We start from the raw sequence: 19520 nt of genomic DNA, 5'->3' as shown, positions 1-19520 counted from the left end.
AAAAACCAAACCCAACCTCCCCATCAATAAATGTCACTTGATTTTTTTTCACAAGGTGCCAACGTTTTGCTCGGGGGGGGGGGGGGGGGTCCCCCCAAGAACCAGGCAACACCGGGGGGGAGGGGGTGAGGGGGGGTCCGGGTTTATTGGTGGGTTCAAAGCTTCACAGTGTCAATGGCATCGGAGCCGGGTGGCACCGAGCGCATGGGGAGCACCGAGGGGGGGGACACAGGGCATGGACACCCCCCCCCCCCCCCCCGACCCCCAAATGCACCCCCCCCCCGAAAGCTGCTCAAAGGGCCCCGGCATTAGTCGGCCCCGTCGATGTGCAGGGGGGTGCGGGGGGGGCCCGGCCGCGGCGCACAGGGGTGCCCGTTGAGCTGGGTGGGTGCTGCGGGGGTCTTCTTGGGCGCCAGGGGACACGCGGCCCCCCCCGGGCAGGAGCGCTTGGGGCTGGGCGCGGGGCGCTGCATCTTGTGCTCCAGCAGCATGTGGTTCTGGGGGGGCAGCCCCACGCAGGCCCTGGCACAGAGGGAGGAAAGGGGAAAGGGGGGGGGGGTCAAGGATGTGGCACCCAATAACAGGGAAGGGTGAGGTGGTGGCATCGGGCACCCCACACGTTGGGCAGTGGGACCCACCATGGTGGGCAGCAGGAGCCCCTGGGCACCCCAGGGAGTAGGTGCTGGGGTCTGCGGGCATTGGGATCATCTCCCATTGGGCACCCCAAGACTGGGCACCAGGGACCCATCTGCACTGGGACCTGTTGGTGTTGGGCATCACCAGCACTGAACACCTCAGGCACTGGGACCATCATCGCCTTTGGGCATCACACACCAGGACATGTTGGCGTTGGGCACTGTGACCCATGGGGGACGGCTACTGGGACCAACTGGTGGCACTGAGCACCAGCACCACCCACCAGCGTTGGGCACCCCAGGCCCCAATTGGCTTTGCACACCCCATGCATGGGTGCTGGGCACCCACAGGCACGGGGACTCACTGGTGTTGGGCATCAAGCACCAGCACCTCTGCAAGGCTCGGGTGCCACCACGGGGTAGGCGGGAGGTGGCACCCATGAGGACGGCGACCCCCGGGTACCTCAGGATGTTCTCGATGCAGCTGCGCTGGCGGAAGAGCGCGTTGACAACGGGGGTGCCCTCGGGCACCAATGGGGCCTTGCAGAGGAAGGCGACGATGGAGAGGACGCTGTGGAAGCCCTGGAACTCGGGGTCGGCCTCAGTGCAGAAGGTGACGCGCTGGCACAGCTCCGTCAGGATGGCCAGGTCCAGGATGATGGGGCTGGCCAGCAGCGAGTCCTGCGGGCACCGCGGGATGGGGAAGTGAGACGGGGACGTGCCACCCCCTTGGGGACACCCCTGTCCCCCCCCCACGCACCTCACACGTGTTGTGGATGACGATGGTGTTGGTGCCACCCATCATGATCTCCGACGTGTACTCGTCCAGGGCGCGTTTGCTGTCCCCCACGTAGGGCACGTACTTGATCACCACCTGCGAAGCGACATCCCCGTCACCACCGCATCACCCTCATCCTCATCATGTGGGTCCTGCCCCCCAACTCACGCAGTGGTCGGGCTTGTCCTGAGGGCCGTAGAGGATGGGGTTGGCCTGGACCGTGTCATCCACCACATTGCTCTTGGAGATCTCCTTGGAGCGAAACTGCTGCGGGGCCGAGAGGTTCTTCCCGTCGTTGTTCCCCAGGTGGTTGTAGCTCACGATGGACTTGGTCTGGGCGGGCGGTGGGGACAGGTCACCCCCGTCACAGGCAGGTCCCCCCCTCCAGGGCTGCCCTGTCCCCACGTACCTTGAGTCCGGCGCCCACCAGGAAGTCGACGAGCACCGACTTCAGCTTGGTCTGACCCGACTTGAAGTCGTCGCCGCAGATGAAGACGCGGCGCTGGGTGGCCAACTCCACGGCGCCGGGCACGAAGGTGTTCTGGGGGGAGCCATTGATGTAGGCGCAGCCCTCCAGGATGCTGGCCACAGCGAAGAGCGTGGACGGGGACACCTCCAGGCCTCTCTGCGGGGACACGGGGCGGCTCAGCACCGCCGGGGTGCTGGTGTCACCCCCCCCCGGAGCATCCCTGTCCCCTGACCTCGATGGCCCGCAGCAGGTTGTCAGCGGTGTCGTTGAGCCCCGGCACCACGTCGCAGAAGCGCTCCGTGTTGGCCGTCCACAGGACGATGACTTTGTCCACGCCGCTGCTCTCCTTGAAGTCACGGATGTCCCTGCGGATCTGCTCCACCTGGGACACCAACAATGGGGACACGTCAACGCGGGGGCATCTCCCCCTCCCTTGCCCATGCATCCCCACCATGTCAGCGCGGTGGCATCCCCCCCCCATCACCTCTGTGTCCCCACCACCAGCACCAGGACCTGCTCAGCCATGGACCCACGCAGGACGTTGTCCGCTCGCTCCTCCTGGTTGGCCGCGATGAACTCAGGGATGTAGATGGAAGGTCGGGGCTTCATCTTCTCCATGTGGGGCCAGAGCTGCTCCTGCAGCGGCCAGTCCAGCACCTCGGCGCGCCGCATGGCCTCGGCCAGGTTCAGCGACGAGATGTCCCAGCCTGGGGGACAAGGGGTGACCCAAATGCTCAGGGTGTCCCACAGAGGGGGGGGTCCCTTCCCGTATCCCACCTACCATCAAAGATGATGTCGTTGGGGTGCACCATGGGCAGCAGGTCCCGGAAAGGCACATAGACATCACCAGTGGGGCCAGAGCCCAGGCAGACGGTGGAGGCTTGGAGCAGGGAGCCGTAGTAGTTGGCTTTCTGGGATGGAGAATGTGAGGATGAGATGCTGGTGCAGGGAAGGGGGTCCCCAGCACCCCCAAAACAGGGTGCTGGGGCTTCAGACCAGCTCTGCAGGGGCAGGGAAGGGGATTGGCGTGCAGGACCCTGGTGCAGAGGGACCCAGTCCTGATCCTTGTGGGATGCCAGGATCCTGGGTCCTGGCTGGGGACACCCACCTTGCGGCCGGTCTTGGTCATCCAGGAGAGCCCCAGCCTGTTGGCCAGCACGGCCGCGGTCACCGTGGTGCCGTTGTTGCCCCCCCAGCCCACCAGCATCACCCCCAGGCGCGGGACCTGCCGCCCCGTGCGGAACGTGAACCGGGTCGAGCATGGACGCACCTACAGGATGGGGACACGTGGGGATGGGGAGACCCCCAATTCACCTCCAGACCCCCCCCCAAACCCTGACAGACCCGCCCAAACCCTGACAGACCCCCCAACACCCTTCAGCCCCCCAAAACCCCTTCTGAGCCCCCCCAAACCGCCTCCAGCCCCTCCAAACCCTTGCCAGCCCCTCAAAATCCTGCCAGCCCCCCAAGCCTCCTCCAGACCCCCCCAAACCCTGCAGCCCCCCGCCTCGCCGCACCTTGGTGACGCCGTTCTCGCGGCAGACGTGCACGGCGCTGTACGTGTACTTGGCCTCGATGAAGTCTTTGCTGTACGTGACGTCGGGGCTCTCCACAAGGAATGTCTCTGCCATTGTTCCTGGAGCTGGAATAGGAGGAAATGGGTGTCAGCCCCGCGGGCCTGGCACGCCGGGACACCCCTCCCCACACACCCCCTCCCCGCTCCGGCCCCACTCCGGGCCGGGCTCTGCCGCCGGTGGCACCCGCAGCTCCCGGCCCCGCTGCCACCGCGGCCCCTTCCCCCGGGACACGGAGGACGGGGAGGGGGGAACACACAAGGGAGTCATCACCCACCACCCACCAGGACCTCACTGAGCCCCAGCAAGCGGGAGGGTGCTGGGTCCCCGTCCTGCTCGGGGCAGGCAGGAGCGTGTCCCTGCTGCCCCCTCCCTGGGGAATAGGAACGATCGCTGGGCACAGGAGGTGTCCCTGTACGCTGGAGCGGCAGAGCGGGACACGGACTGTTCCTGCACCCTGAGATGGAAGCGGGGACACGGGACAAAGGGTGTCCCAGCACCCCGGGGTGGCACCGGGGGCTGCCCCGCTCCCGGGGGCGCGGGGGGACACGGAGCGAGGCCGCTCCCGCTCCCCGCACGACCCACCCGTCCTCCCGAGGCCGCCCCCGCGGGCACTCACCGGGGCGCGCTGGAGCCGGTGCCGGTGCGGGCCCCGCGGGGGATGATGCGATCGCGGCTGCGGCCGCCGCGGCTCCCGCCGCTTAATCGGCTCCCAGGACCCGCCTCCCCCCCCCCCGGACCCGCCCCCCACAACCGGCCCCCGCGACCCCCCCCGCACGTGCACCGCCACCCCCCACAGCCCTTCCCGGGACCCCCCCCGGTCCCGGCCCCAAGGCACGTGTGGGGCGGCCCCTACCGGGGCTGGAGGGGGGTAACGGGAGCGGGAGGCGGCGGGGAGCGGGCCCTGACCCGGGAAGGGGAAGTGGCGGCGGGGCCGGGACTCGGGCCGGGACCGGGACCGGGGGGTCCCGCCGCCGCCTTCCGGCTATTGAGCGCCCGGGGCCGGCGGCTTCCTGCGCTGCCGGAGCCCCGCGACTTCCCACGGGCACCGGCCCGCGGGGCCGCTCCCACGGTGCTGCCCCGGCACCCACCGGCACCCTGCAGCCCCCCATGGACACCCCAAAGGCGATGGCACCTTGCAGCCCTTATGGGTACCCCAAATGTGATGGCACCCTGCACCCCACCATGGGCACTCCAAAGGCGATGGCACCCTGCAGCACCTATGGGCACCCCAAATGTGATGGCACCCTGCAGCCCCCCATGGGCACCCCAAAGCCGATGGCACCCTGCAGCCCCCCATGGACACCCCAAAGGCGATGGCAGCCTGCAGCCCCCCCATGGGCACCCCAAATGTGATGGCACCCTGCACCCCACCATGGGCACCCCAAAGGCAATGTCACCCTGCAGGACCTATGGGCACCCCAAAGGTGATGGCACCCTGCACCCTCACATGGGCACCCCAAAGGCGATGGCACCCTGCAGCCCCAATGGGCACCCCAAAGGTGATGGCATCCTGCAGCACCTATGGGCACCCCAAATGTGATGGCACCCTGCAGCCCCCCGTGGGCACCCCAAAGGCGATGGCACCCTGCAGCACCTATGGGCACCCCAAATGTGATGGCACCCTGCACCCCCACATGGGCACCCCAAAGGCAATGGCACCCTGCAGCACCTATGGGCACCCCAAAGGTGATGGCACCCTGCACCCTCACATGGGCACCCCAAAGCCGATGGCACCCTGCAGCCCCAATGGGCACCCCAAAGGCAATGGCACCCTGCAGCCCCAATGGGCACCCCAGAGGCGATGGCACCCTGCACCCCCACATGGGCACCCCAAAGCCGATGGCACCCTGCAGCCCCAATGGGCACCCCAAAGGCGATGGCACCCTGCACCCCCACATGGGCACCCCAAAGCCGATGGCACCCTGCATTCCCGCATGGGCATCCCATGGCACAGCCCCCCCCGGTCCCCCCTCCATCACCCGCAGCCCCGGCAGCGCTGCCGGGGGGCAGCCAGTCGCTGGGCGGCTGCATCCCACAAGTGGTCCCGGGGGGGCTGTTGCGGATAAAGGGCAGCGCAGCAGCGAGGGGCCGTGTCTGGCCCCGCTCCGCGGCCCCCGGGGGCTCCGCTGCCTTTCAATGGGCTTCAAAGGAACCCCCGGAGCAGGAGCAACGCCCGGGCGGACCCGGCCCCTTCCCACCCTCGCTCCCCGCGGACACGGCGGGGCCGGCTCCGCTCCCGCCGCCACCCAGCGCCTTGGCCCCGGGGGTGGGGGGGGACGCGTTGGCACCGGGCGGGACGTGCCCAACCGGGGACAACCCCCGGGGGGCACCTGCCACCGGCCACGGTGGTGCCGGGGTAGGGAGGGGAGGGGGGAACACGGGGACAACGCGTCCGGCCCCTTGGCCATGGAGGAACAATGATCCCTTGGTGCCGGGCTGAAGCACAAAACGAGCCCCGCGCTGGAATGCCAATGCCTCAGCGAATTATTGAAACAAAAATAACATTTCTTTGTACAATAATCCCGGGCGGGGGGGTCCGGCAGCGCTGCCAGGGGCCCACAACTGGTATTTTTCCACTGCTTTTCCTTCCCCCCCCCCCCCCGCCCCCCTTTGCCCCCCTCCCATAACTCCCACCATTGTTCCTTCCCACACTCCCTTCCCACTCCTCCCACGCTCGGCACCGCATGAGCGGGGCTCCCTTGTTCCCGCTCTCCCAACGCGTCCATGGGCCGGGAGCCCGGGGGCTGGCAGGGAGCCGCGGAGCCATAGCGACCGCCTGGCAATGGTGCCCCCCCCCCGCCAGCCCACCCCAGCCCATCCCAGCGGATGGACATCCGGAGCACGAAGCCCCCGTTGCGAGAGCCAGGGCAGCACCAACTCCCCCGTGGTTCATCATGAGCAGGTTCAGAGCCTGGTTCTGCTGGCAGAGATGCTCCGTGCGCTGGGAAGGGCTCAGTGGGGGGGAGACACTGGCAGGACCCCCCCTTATCTCCCCAAAGCCAACCCAAGCAGCCCCACATTTGTGCATTACAGCATTCCCTGACCTCGGTTCACAGTTGGGTTTTTTCCCCTTGTGTAAAGCAATTCCCAGGCTCTGACCCTTCGTTATCTGGCAGCTCGCAGCTCCACGTCCTCCCCTCCCTACCCCTGTGCCATCACTCTCCACGTGCCCAAGGACGGACCCACGCATGGAAAGGGACAGAGGGATGAGGGATCCGGGTGTTCCTGCTGGGCTGTGGAAGTGCAGCAGCTGCTTGGCAAAGGGACCAGCTCCATCGGACCGTGGCAAGGACAAATGATTCTAATGAGCTTCCTCCTGCAAACAAGCCGGGAGCAAACGGTGCACAAGGAAAAACCCCACGGAGCTTCTGCTGCGCTCCCGGCATCCCTCCGCGGATGGAGGATGCTGCGGGCTCAGCTCTGCTGCCCCACACGGGCCTGACCCCGAGCCAAGGGCAGGTTGTGCAAAGAGGCACCTTTCCCAGCTATGACCTGGCTTGCAGAGCCCCGGGCTCAGGGTGTGGGACACACGGACGCAGGCTCCAGGAGCTGCTGCTCCCGTGGCCTGGCCGCGGTCCCCGGTGCCGGCAGCGCCGGATCCCGCCTGGCTCTGGCACAGCAAACGCAGCCAGTAAATTTCCACTGGGGCTGCTCCGAGTTAATGAGCTCTGAGCGTGACCCCGGCCGGAGCAGAGGAATTCCCCAGGAGAGCTGGGATGGGAAGGGACAGGGACCCTTCTGAGGTGAGCGGCCCCATCCCAGGACCCAGCCTTTCCTCCGATGAACACCCCAGGGGTGAAGCTCACCCCAGTGAGGAATTAAAGGTGGTAGGAGGGGGCCTGGGCTCAGCAGCAGCATCTCCAACTAAAAGCTGATGCTCAGGTCAGCTCTGGCTCCATAACCCTCAGCAGCCGGGGGAGCATCACATCGTGCTGCTGCGTCAGCCCGAGACAGGACCAAGCAGAGACCTCCCTGTCCAACCCCATTTCAAAACCAGCCAAGACACCCCTAAGACATCACTCAATGGATTATTTTCACCTTCTCTGTATTTTCAAGGCAAGGTTGGACACAGGGGCTTGGAGCAACCTGCTCTAGTGGAAGGTGTCCCTGCCCGTGACAGGGGTTGGAGCTGGAGGAGCTTTAAGGTCCCTTCAACCCAAACCAGGCTGGGGTTCTGTGATGTTGCTGTTTGCAGGTAGAACCCAGAACCCTGCTCTGAATGCATCCATCGGGCATATGGGTGGATGGAGCAAGATCCTCTGCCAGCATTTGTGGTCTCCAGCCCAGGGAACCTGGGTCTGTCATCCCCTGTCAAGAGGAGGGGATCCCAAAGCAGAAGGAAACCAGAAGCTGTTCAGAGGGTATTTTGCTACTGAGCAGTTTCTGGAGTCGTTTTATGCTCCAGCCACAGGAGCAGCAGAGCCGGGACCCGAGCAAGCAGCCGTCGTGACAGCAGAGGAAGGGACAGCGTCTCACTGCAGCCGAGCTGCTATTTGCATCCCGAGCTGCAGCGGGATGATTCAGGGCTGTGGGTGGAGGTGGGAGGCAGCGGCTGTGCCAGGCTCACCCAGCCCAGCTCCAGCAGCGCCGACGTTCCCGCTCCAGCTCCCCATGGATGTGACTCACCCAACAGAGCATGCACACGCGTCAAACCCGGCTCCAGGAGCCGGAGGGAGGCACCTGAGGACCAGGGCTGGAGGCTCCCCGGGAGCTACGTGCTGCCAGGAAGAGCCGCCATAGCCCAGGGAGCTCCAGCATCGCCCATCCCGAGGGAAGCGGTGAGGATCCCGCTTGCCAACACCCCCTCTGCCCACGGCTCCCCTCCAGGCTGCCGCTCTGACACAGGACTTCCCTCTGGACCACTGGCACCAGGGGCCGGTGCCTCTCTGCAAGCCTCCAGGGACCACGGCTGGAGCAGGAACACCCCAGCCCCTGCCATGGGATGGAGAGGCCGATCCCACTGGAAAGGGGAAAGGTCCCATTGCTCTTCCCGGGCGAGAGACAGCCCCCAGCGAGCACCTTCCTCCTGTTCCTTACCAACTGCTCTGACACTTCAACTCCCTCAACTGCCTCGGTTCCTTTAAGCTTCCTGCTTCCCAACTCCACGCCAGCCATTTATCACCTTTCCCTGTCGAGTTTTCTCACAGTTAAGCAGCACTGAAAAGAAAGACACAACCTTATTGTTTGCTTGTTTTCCAATACAGTGAATTTATTATATGTTGCAAAATCAGCATTCAGCTTCTCAGTGTACAAAAAAGACACTAGCTCTTAAGAAAAGATTAGGAAAGCTGAAGACTATGCTGCCTTTAAACTGTAACATTTTGGCAAAGTGAAAAGCTCTTTTGTAAACTCCAACTCCATGGCTCAATATAGTTTTATCCACAGTACAATATTACAAAGGAAAACACAGTATCAATAAGTTAAGATCATACTTAATCACCTACAACTGGTTTCTATTTAACCCAAAAAGCACAAAATTTGCCTAGCTTCATCATCTCTAAAAAGAAAAGGAAGAAAGGAAAAGGCAGGTTTGACTACAACTCTGTAACACAGTCCAAAGAAAAGGGAAGCAGGAAGGTGGTGGATGCTTAGTTGGGTCTCACAGTTTGGATATTCATTAAATATTTTCAGGGTTTCTTTTTTATATTCAAATTTTAGAAGTTCCAGAATATACATGTCAATGTACACAATACATCTCTGTATACAACTCTGTTTGCAAAAATATCTTATAGCAGATGTATAAAGATCGAGATCCATCTCTATCCCTCCCCCCCCCCCCCCAAGCAACAAGAAAACCCCATTCAAAATATTAAGGATCAGAAGGAGAAGTGTTTCCATGGAAGGATTGACTCGTCCTGGGGCTGTAGCTGCTGCCCCTTCTGCCACCCGAGCTCCTCACGCACCTCTTGGAGATCAAAGTCCCCCCAAGCCCCGTGGCTCAGGCTGGGAAAAGCAGGAATTGGGCCTCGCTGCCGAGGACAGCGCACGGGAACCGCTCGCAGGTCTGGGCTGTGCAGTGCATCCCGATCCCTCAGTGCACGGGGAGCTCTGCTGGAACCGGAGCCTGGACATCGCCACCAGCCACCACTTCCTGCTCAAGAAGCTTGTGCCCCGAGCACACGGCACGACCCCACCGAGCAGGAGGACAAAGTCTTCTGGACAAAAGCTCCTTGCCTGTAATGTGCATTTTCCAGTTTTCCCTGATGAGCAGCAGCACTGGAGGCAGGCAGCGCCGCACAAATGGGTACAGCTGCAGGAGAAGCATCTCCCTCACCTCTACTTGCCTTTAGTTGAAGAAGAGATGGGACCAAAGCATTCCCCGAGCCCAGAGGGGCTCGTTGGGACTTCCCTAAGTGAGGCTCTTGGGGTGCTCCCCCTGCACACCCCAGCGCTCCTTGGGCATCACACCTCTTCTCTCCACTCCTTCACTGCCCCGCTTCCGAGCGGGTTTGGTTTTGCAGCCCAGCAGAACACGGTGGCTGTGCAAGTCCATGGACCACGGCCCCAGGGGCTCAGGCGTAGGCTCTGCTTGGAGAACGGGATGGCAAAGTCCTGGAGAGCGCTGAGGTGATGCTACAGGGAGAGAAACTCAGAGCACGGCATGTGACAAAGCAAAGCGGTGGCTCTGGCCGGACGATGCAGCAAACCCCATCCAGCCAGAATGGAATTGTTATGAATTATTTCTTCTTGTTTTCAACACAGCGGATGGACCCACTTTGGGGGGGGAGCAGGAAAAGGACCAAAAACTCCTTGTGTAAGAACTGTTTCCCTCCTTAACACTGCCATTCCACTCCTTCAAAGGGTGAAAGACTCTTCAGTGCAACCTCCAAGGGAAGGAGATGCCACGGGAAAGGAATCCTTTACTCTGAGATAAACGGAAGTGGGAAGAAGTCAAATCACACAGGCTGGCAGGATTAAAAGGGGAGAGGGGAGAGAAAGAAATAGCAGAGTTAAAGGCCACCTTTGTGCTTTTTGGAGTGTTTCTCACACCCTGGCCATACTCTTCAAAATGTTCCCTTCAAGTCCAAAAACAAAACCACAAAAATCAAGAAGAAAGACTGCACCAGAAGCTGGCTGATAGAGAACGAGAGTGGAAGTGACCCGCATGGGAAAGTGCTACCTTACTTCTCTCATGCTCTGGTGTCTGTTCTGAGGGTGATTTTCTGCTGCTGCTTCTTTGGAAAGACACATAAACCAGAAGGAGAAAGCATCGTGTCCCCCTCCCCCCCCACCTCCTCTGCTCTGATGGGTCAGTACAGGTGATAACTTCTCTGGGAAACTATCCGATAAGCTTCAGTAATACTGTGGTTGGAAGAGAGGAAAAGGGTCTGAAACACTCGTCCTGAAAGGAAAAGGGAGGCACAGATTTAGAAAAAGATGCTCTTTTTGTCCTTTTTTTTTATACAAAAATAGACCAAAGTCTCATCAGCAATTAATAAAATTGGCTGCCTTGGTATAAAGTTATAAAAGGCAAAGACAGGTCTCGCTCTTCCCAGCCCTGGGACGTGAAGGTTAATGCAGGCACTGGCCCGCGCATGCTGGGGGGGCCACAGCAAGACACTTCCACCTGCTGCTTCCAGACACACCAGCGGAGACCAGGAAAAAGGGGCTGTGATTTACACAGCAGGGATCCACCCCTGACTCGCACGAGGCCTCGGGGCACATCCCGGGGGCTGATCCCCTCCTCCTGCCACAACCACCTCAAGAGAGCAACACACCGGAGATGACAAAAGCAGGACCAAACAACGAGAGCTCTGGGTACGTGGTGTATTTAACGCGGTGCCATGTGGAGCAGACAGCTTGCATATGAACAGTCGCAGGTGCCAGAGCAGGAGGTCACCTAGCAGCATTCCAGTTCCTCACCATTTGAAGGACAATTTACTGTAACCCAGTGGAGCTGGGCCAGGGGAATTACACTTCATGCCAAACTTTAATCCATGAAAACTACTGATTCTTGACCTTTGGGAGCTTCGGTCACTTTAGGTCAGTTTTCCCTTAAGTGTCAAACGCTGGCTTCAAATAAGCAGAGGGGGTGGGGTATTTTTTGTGTGTTTTTTTGTTTTGTCATTTGTTACATTCCAACATTCAGAGAGGCTAAAACCCAACAGGCCCATGCCAGGCACTGGGTTTGCAACCCAGCTCCGACGTGGCTCGGGCAGCTTCAGCATCATCGCAAGTCAGCTCCAACTTCAACCAGGAGGAATTAACACTCGTCTCTGAAAGGAATCTAGTTGTACGAAAGGGAACGTAACGTAACGTCCGGGTGACTTTTATTTTGCCCTCCCCAGTCCAGATCAGTGCCAGCTAAAACTGCTGCTGGTCATACTCTGCTATCAGTTTCTTAATATGAGCCAGTTTGTTGTGGAGGTATTCGCAGCGGTTCTTCTCTTGGCTGTAATTGGGGTTAGTCTGTAAAGAGAAATGAAAACGCGGTGATGGGAGGCAGTTCTTCCCAACTCAGTGACACCTATGCTGAACCAAGGCCACCAGACCTCAGAGCATCAATATCTGACCAAGGAATGAAGCTTTTCTAGCTGGAGGAGTAGATGTCTCTTTAAAATGAACCTACTCTGGCCGAACAAGGCAAAGAACAAAATCCCTTTTCCTGAGTATCCAGCTCCAGGAGCCTCCTCACAGGGCTCAGCCTGACCTGGACACACTTCAGCGTCCAGGAGGCATCACCTGCCCTCTGCCCCACGTCAGAGCGAGATGTGCAAGCCTGGGAGCTTCACAACAAAGAGGGACTTGCAACACACAGGGAATCTCTTCAACAAGCTCCTAAATCCCTCGGGAGAACAGGGCTCTGTATCCACAGATTGAAAAGAAAACAAACCACCCCGGTGTATGGATGCTTTAGATACAGATCCAGAGATGGGAAGTATTATGCATGCACCAAAAAGCCCCGCAGGGGGCTATGTACCCAAGCGATCCCTCAGCTCATTCCCCATATACCAGCAGACCCCAAGACCTGGAGGATCCTGTTGAATCCTGTTATCACTCAGCCCGTGCCTTCTGAAATACAGGCTGCTCTTTCACTCGATGGGATAAAGGCGCTGATTTAACAGATTCATTCTTGTGCTGGCACGCCACTAACAAGGCTGAATGCTTCCCAGGATCCCAGAGCAGCCCCAGCTCCCCCCAGACCCTTTCTGATCCAGGAAAAGACCACTTTTGGGACAGGCTCAAGCTGAACAAAGATCTGCTAGAATGCTTCAGAACTGGGATTTTCACTTGGCAAGTGCCCAGCTCTTTCAGTCACACCAGAGGCACCACCCAAAAGCCTTTTCTTTTTGTGGCTGTTTTTACCTACCTTTTTAATTTTCCGATATTCCTGTAAAATTTGATCATGGATGGTCTAAAAAGGAAAAGAGAGCTGATTACTTTCCAAAGAGCCATCAGTCCTGCACCCTACTGCAGTTGGTGCCATTCCCTGATGGCTCAATGTCCACGTTTCCTCTAAATAACGACCCAAATCTACTCCCTGCCATGAGATCTGACACCTCGCTGACTCCATGACTATCCTGGTGCTGACACCAGAAGTACTGGAAGGATCAGACCCCATTCCCCAGCCATGGAAACTGCCTGTAACAGGCACCTGGGTTGCAGGATAACTGATGTTGCCTCCCAAAACTCCAAACTCCTTTTTCCCCAAGATAGAAAGATAATTCAGTGAGGAGCCACTGAACTTCTCAGAGAGGGGATGGATGTTTGAGGGAGGAAAAGGGCTTTAGCACAATAGGTGCTCTGTAAAAATCTGTTTATTATACTCAGTGAGACTTAACTTTCTCAAGATAATGAATAGCTAAAGCTCTTTCAAAATCAGCCTGACAAGTCAAATAATACTCCATTATTAAGATCAAAGATTCCAGAGCAACAGATGACCCCGTGCTAACTCCCCTTCCAGCCTCGATATGCTACCATATGTGCAAGTATGAGTTTTCTGGCTGGGATACACTAATAGCTTCCAGCAGCTTTTGGCTAAAGACACCAATTGTCTCACTGAGGCCTTTCCTTGTCAACAAGTACCATGATGTGTGCTCCAGCCTGAAACCGAAAGAACACAGAGCTGTTTTAAAAACACTCCTCAGAGCTGTCAGCTGCCCGCACGTTCTGCAGCCACCAACCCAGCCCCAAGAGCCCCCCATCCACAGCGACTGCACCGAGTGGCAGCGTTGCCACTTGGCAGAAGTGGCTTTTCCAAAGAGACCTTGCTGCTTCTACCTTGTATTCCTCAGTGCCCTGCAGGAGCTGCTTCAGCTTGGCATCCAGCTGCGTGAAGCGCCGCGTTATCCGCTCTATCCGGGCGTGCAAGTCTCTGTACTCGCTGTACTCTGCATTGAAGTCGTTCTTGTAACTCTGACGCTGCTCCGAAGAGGAAATGGCTGCGTATTTTCTGCAGGAAGAAGAAGAGAGTTATTGGCTTAGGAAAGCTTCTCTCACAGTGTGAATACTGCAATGCCCAGCCCAGGTTCAGTCCATCAGGTGACTGCATTGGAAAACAAAACACAGCCTCTTCAATTTGCATTACAGTGGCGTGAAGGTAATCGTCAGGATTATTGCCTTGACCTCTGTGGAGAACAAGACAGTGTTTGCTCCGCAAATCTCCTATCTATACCAGATAGTGTGGAACTCGCAGGTACAGCAAAGCCTGGGAGCAGCTGAGGGTGGAGGAGGACGTTCAGATAGCACTGCTACAGCTTTTCTAACTCCCGCTGTCCTGCAGAACATGGAGTTCTGCATCTGTGCCAGACATTGGAACAGCAGGAATACGATGTTTCCAGCGTTAAGAGTCTTTAAAGGAACACAAAAAGCTTTCAGCTATCATTGCAAAATGTTCACAGTAAGATTATGTGGCAAGCACACGACGAGCAGCCACGCTGAACAGACTGACTGTATCTCCTCTACCTTCTGAAGATACCCAACGTGAACTGAACACAAGAGCTCTTGTTTAACAGATGCGCCTCTGAGGCCCTTTGAAAGTTCTTCAGCACAACAAAAAGCCATTAAACCTGGAATGCTGTGGAAGGCCCAGCAGCCAGTCCTCTCTGATGGGAAAACCCAGGTTTTTGTACGTGACGACTCTAATGTGCCACCTCACTCTGTCTGCAGCAGTGCCAGCCTGGTGCATGAACTCATATAAGCTAACTTGGTATCAAGCTGGGACTTAGGCTGAACAAGCCCAGCTCTCTCAGCCTGGCTCCATCTCTGCCTACGTCCTTCTTGTGCTGGGGACCCCAGAGCTGGCCACGGTACTCCATGGAAGCACATGAACACAAGCCTCCATGATGAAGACAGCAGTGACAGCTCTTACAATTTAAGAAGCTGACCATCAAACCAGCCAGATGGCACCAAAAGCTGAGACAACAGACCCTATAGGAGTCCATAAACCCCACGCTATTCCTTTGGAGGTGGACCTAGGAGCTGTAATATCCCCCTATGGGAGGGATCTGCACATCTGTTGCAAGAAAATACTACCGGTCTTCTGAATGGTATTGGAAATGTCACCTCCAAGTGGTTGTTTGACCAGCAAACCAAAGTTGTGCAACCATACAGGAACCCCATGTACCCTCCAGTCAGCCCCAGTGACTGCTCCTGCAGAGCGGAGGGGATGGAGGCCTCCTCTACCTCCTTCTCTTCCATCTCTTCCCCGAGAGATGGCATTAAAAATCCGGGCTGAGAGGCGCCCAAGGGAATGTCACCCACAGCTTCACCTCCTCACCACTGGAGCTTTGTCTGTAACAGGTTTGGGTTTATGCAGGTTTTTGAGCTCCAGCAGACGAGTGTATTGTTTAACTAACCTCAAGGGGATCTGATTAAGAAGTCAAGAGGTGAAATAACTCCCATCCCAACCCACAGGTTGTAACCTTGCCGTGAAGAGTGTTTCACTGGTTTATGGAGATGATCTTGGCTCTGAACAGGGGAGGAATGAGCCAACCCTCTCAAAATCCTGTCTCGCTCTGTCTTCCATAACATTAAAGCGGATCATTTCCTCCCAAAGTTCCCACCTGTAACCTGGAGATGTTTAATCCTTCCAAACCCCTTCAAGGCTATGGGATGTTTCTTGAAGTACTCTAACAACCAGTTTATAGGAAGATAACCTTGAGCTCCACAAGGAGGTAAAGAACAGATCTGAGACCAAGTTTAGCCTCAGGAACTACCTACAAAGGTGCATTTACTCCTTTTCTTTAAGCCCACCTTAAAGTTCTATCAAGAAACAATGAAGTCTAACACAGATCCCCCCGTATTGTGATTTTTAGCTTGAACCATGATCCCAGAGTGATGAAACAACTGAGAAACATACTTACAATAAATAATCTGGCATTTCTGAAGTTGATGTTGGTACACTAGAATTATTGCATGTTCCATTTAAACCTGGGGAAAAAAAAAAGGAAAACTTGTTTATAGACAGTCTTACACTTCAAAGCTCTGTATAGTTCAACTTCCCATTCATAACCTCAGCTGCAATATGCAGTTTATCACGCTCTAAAGGATTTCTGCTTTGCTTTGAACTGACCAACAGAAGAGCCACAAGAAGGTGGCTGAAACTTCGAGGCTTCTCTGGACATTGTCAGCAAAACAACATCGACACCAGCCAATGCACTGAGCAGCAAAACCCTGAGTTTTGTTGTTATAAACCCTGTGTGCAGGGGGGGAGAAGTGACACCACCACTGCTAAAGTGCACAATGGGTTTATGAGCTGAGCAAGGTGCAGGTACTTTTTTCCTGATTACACACTATGTAGATCCCTACTACTAATACACAGGTTCAGATTCCTCCTGTTAATGCTCCAGACTCACATAGGGTACAGCAGAGAGGTTTCTAAGGCAGGCAGCTCTTTCCTCACCTGTCCTGTAGGCAAATCCAAGTGCTCTCTGCTCTCTGAAGTTGAAGAAACATGAATCAAGCAAAGCTTAAGTGAATGGACCAAAGACCTCAGGAGGAAGAGGATTCTGAACGTGAGCCTAAACCCAGCCCCATCCCTCAACACAATCCAGACACTGCATTATTAGTCTGGAGGAAGAAAGTTTGAATACAAGTTTGAAAAGTGCTATTTCTCATCAGCTGTGTATGAGACTTCAAGTCCTAAGGAGAAAGTCAACTGCATCCATGAGCGGGCAGCAAAATAAGAGGCGAGTGGAGAAGGCTGCAAAGGATTTAACTCAAGTGCTTTGCAGAAGGGTATTTCTTCTTTCCAAGTCTGTTACTTTGAGTAAGCAGAACCTTGACTGCACAACTTCCCCAGATGCACAGGAAAGGGAGGTGTAAGCCCCATGCCTAAACCATCCCTGCACTCACCTACACTCCCACTGTAGGGTCATTACCCAGAGGAACTGTAGGGAGCATGAAGCACCCAAGGAATAAAGCCAGGCATGCAAAAGCAACAGCCTAATTATAGCTTTTTAAACGCTGATTTTTCCCTGAATTTCCATGGAAAGGCTTTCCTGAAGAGAATGGAAGAATGGCAGAAACCCCAGTGTCATTCTAAACAGCCCAGCCTCAAATTCCTACTGCAGCCAATTCTGCTTTCATCCTTACCTGACCACCAGGGTGAAAGATGCAGAACGTGGGTAAGGAAGAGCCGGAACACGGGTAAGGAAGGTCGTGGAGGAGAAAGGGAGAAAAAGGAGGTTTAAAAGGTTTATTTTGCCTGTGAGTGCCACCTACTGACTGCTGAAAGGAGCCTAAAGGTCCCTCCAGAGCCTCCTGAACAAAGCTCCCAGCGGAAACTCCGCTTCCCTGCAGCCCCTGGCCCAGGGGGTGCTTGGAGAAGGCGCCAGCTCCTGGCTGCAGGGAGAAGGAGCAGGGTTAGGCCCACGTTATCCGCATGAAGGAAGGGATCCCAGCCGAGATGCGAGCTGGCAGTACGAGATCCAAGCAGCCACTCACTGACCACATCCTGTTTATGCTCGCTCCCAAATCCAGCTCGGATTTGTTACGTCCCATCCACCAGCGTGCAGCAGGAATCAACCCCAACTCCTGCTCATTAACAAAGAGTTGTGAAGCAGAAAAGGTGGTAAAGGGCCAGCAACTTCCCAAAGAATTCAGGGCATTCTGGTGTAAAGAAGCACTGATAAAGATACCCATCTACAGAGAGAAGGCGTGTGTGCATCTCCACCACCGTTCCAGACACGAGGTACATGGAAAAGAAAAACAACACTCACAGATTATCACCAGGATTGAGACAAAAGGAAGAGCAAAGCAGAAGTTGTGTCTAAAGAGTGTGGTTCTGCAGATGCTCACAACTACAGACTGTCACTAAGAATCACCAGTGAGCAATCGCATTTTGTAGGTGCTACGAAGACTGTGGGGAAGGTGAGAGCTAAGAAGATACTAACCCCAATGTCCCACAAAGCTCTCCCTTCCCAGGAATTAAACAAATCAGTTTCCATTTGAAGTTACTTTCCTTTGTGAGCCAAGATGGGCTAATTTCCATGCACCAAGCATGAAGAGGAACTTCGAAAGCAGTAACAGGGGAAAGGGAAACAAGATGGATGCAAAAAGACATTTAACATCAGATCAGGACTGTGATATTCCCAGGGGCTGTGGGGAACTGCTCTGGGAGTCTAACAAAGCCCAGTGAAACAGCAGGAAACATGAAAGCAGCAGGCAAGGCAATGGACTGGATTAGCCAACATGTATTCTCTGCTCTAAGACTATGCAGAACTGACTTAGAAATAGGCTGGTTTGGTAGAAAACATTTTCATTGCATCTCAAGGGGCAAGAGATTGACTGCTGTGTTAGTCCTCAAAGAAAGAGATTGAGAGTAGTAATGGGCTACAACAAGGAAGCTCTTTTAGCCTGGAAGAGCTGGTTGTGTACTGCTTTAACAACATTTATCACAGGACTTAGCTGTCACTTCTGCTGTATCCAACATCAAAAGCTTTCGTGACTAACTTTTCATCACCGAGTTAAAAATCAATACAAGAGTCATCAGAACACCAAAGACAAGCCGTAAGGAACCAGGCAGCACTGCTTCTCCAACCAACACATCCTGATGCCTGCCTTTCATCCCATATATTCATACAGCTTTTAATTTAACAAGGAGAAACATGACACGCTCTGAGGCAGTTCCAAACAGCACGAAAGGTTAGACAGGAAAAACCTGATATCCCCTTCTGAGAGGAAGCACATTTGTTGGGTTGTAGGTAGGGGCAGTGATGGTGTTTCACTCGCACACTCGCTGCCAGTGGACACACAACCTCTTTCCCCAAATAGATCCCGAGCACAAACCACACAGAGCTGATCCCAACCTTATCTCAGCACGGGCTGTAGAGGAGCACCTCTCGGAGCGCACGTACCTGTGACCTGTTCCTGGGGAACACTAACTAAGTCAGCATTTTTAATTACTTCACAGTTCTGCTTCTCCTCTTTGCATTTCTCTTCATTTTTCTTCTCCTTCCTCTCCTTCTCCTTATCTTTGTGCTTTTTGGATTTCTTCTTGGTTTTTACATACGAGCTGCAGTTGTGTTTGCTCGTCTGGGGACAGTCTGTTGGCAGGGGGTGAGTCAGTCTGTCAGCCGGCTCCGGGTTCTCACAGTCTCTGCCGTTGTGAGCCAGGTCATTGCTGACATCCGAAAGGGGATCGTGAGGCCTGGGCAGCTCCAGCACCGGGAGGCTGGAGCTGGAGCTCACGGCCTCCGGGAGCGCCGGCGGCAGCGCCGGAGCAGGCGCATCCTTCCCGTTGGAGGAGCTCAGCTTCCCGTTGAACGTGGGTTGAGTCCTGTGAGCTAAATGCGAGATCCTGGGCTTTTTGTTGGCCAGGGGGTCGATGAACTCCAGAGGCTGGGATCGTTTCTGGGGAAGAAAAAGGGAAATTAAAGTCATCTTGACGTCCCGAGGCCAGGCTCTGGGGTGCTGTTACCACTAGGTGGTGGTGCACAACCAGAGAACCAAGGAGTATCCGCAGAGAAAGAGCTGTGCCATCAGCGAGAGCTGCCAGCGAGTGTCCCAGCTCGGAGGCTGGGCCTGGACACAGGCTCCAGCACCACCGGCTCCTACAGAAGCTGATGCATCCCAAGCCCCTTCCTGAAAAGCCGCTCTGGAGCCCGTGGCTTGGTGGA

At 56.3% G+C, this 19520-nt stretch overlaps 2 protein-coding genes across 3 annotated transcripts in view; both read right to left on the bottom strand.

Annotated features, from left to right (window-relative positions):
- Window positions 1-119: 119 nt before the first annotated feature.
- Window positions 120-4211, bottom strand: ISYNA1 (inositol-3-phosphate synthase 1). Its single transcript, XM_030509621.1, has 11 exons — window positions 4076-4211; window positions 3400-3524; window positions 2991-3152; window positions 2664-2793; window positions 2396-2589; window positions 2115-2264; window positions 1823-2038; window positions 1582-1746; window positions 1396-1509; window positions 1099-1316; window positions 120-522 (listed from the first exon to the last, which is right to left on the bottom strand). The coding sequence occupies exons 2-11, from the start codon at window positions 3511-3513 to the stop codon at window positions 309-311; spliced, it is 1677 nt and encodes a 558-aa protein (XP_030365481.1). The 5' UTR covers window positions 3514-3524; window positions 4076-4211; the 3' UTR covers window positions 120-308.
- Window positions 4212-8647: 4436 nt separating this feature from the next.
- Window positions 8648-19520, bottom strand: part of ELL (elongation factor for RNA polymerase II) — a 51328-nt gene continuing 40455 nt past the window's right edge. The window contains exons 8-12 of one of the 2 annotated variants that reach the window (XM_030509494.1): window positions 18787-19254; window positions 15765-15853; window positions 13681-13852; window positions 12770-12814; window positions 8648-11868 (exon numbers count right to left, since the gene is read on the bottom strand). In XM_030509494.1, the coding sequence (XP_030365354.1) occupies window positions 11764-11868; window positions 12770-12814; window positions 13681-13852; window positions 15765-15853; window positions 18787-19254 (879 nt within the window). In that variant the 3' untranslated portion in view covers window positions 8648-11763. Of the gene's footprint in view, window positions 11869-12769; window positions 12815-13680; window positions 13853-15764; window positions 15854-18758; window positions 19255-19520 lie in introns of both variants that reach the window. The other variant, XM_030509493.1, reaches the window with a different exon arrangement.

Source organism: Strigops habroptila, chromosome 20 (assembly GCF_004027225.2).
Source record: "Strigops habroptila isolate Jane chromosome 20, bStrHab1.2.pri, whole genome shotgun sequence".
Lineage (NCBI taxonomy): Eukaryota > Metazoa > Chordata > Aves > Psittaciformes > Psittacidae > Strigops > Strigops habroptila.
Note: the sequence above shows the minus strand (reverse complement) of the source record. Positions and strands in the feature narration are given on the sequence as shown.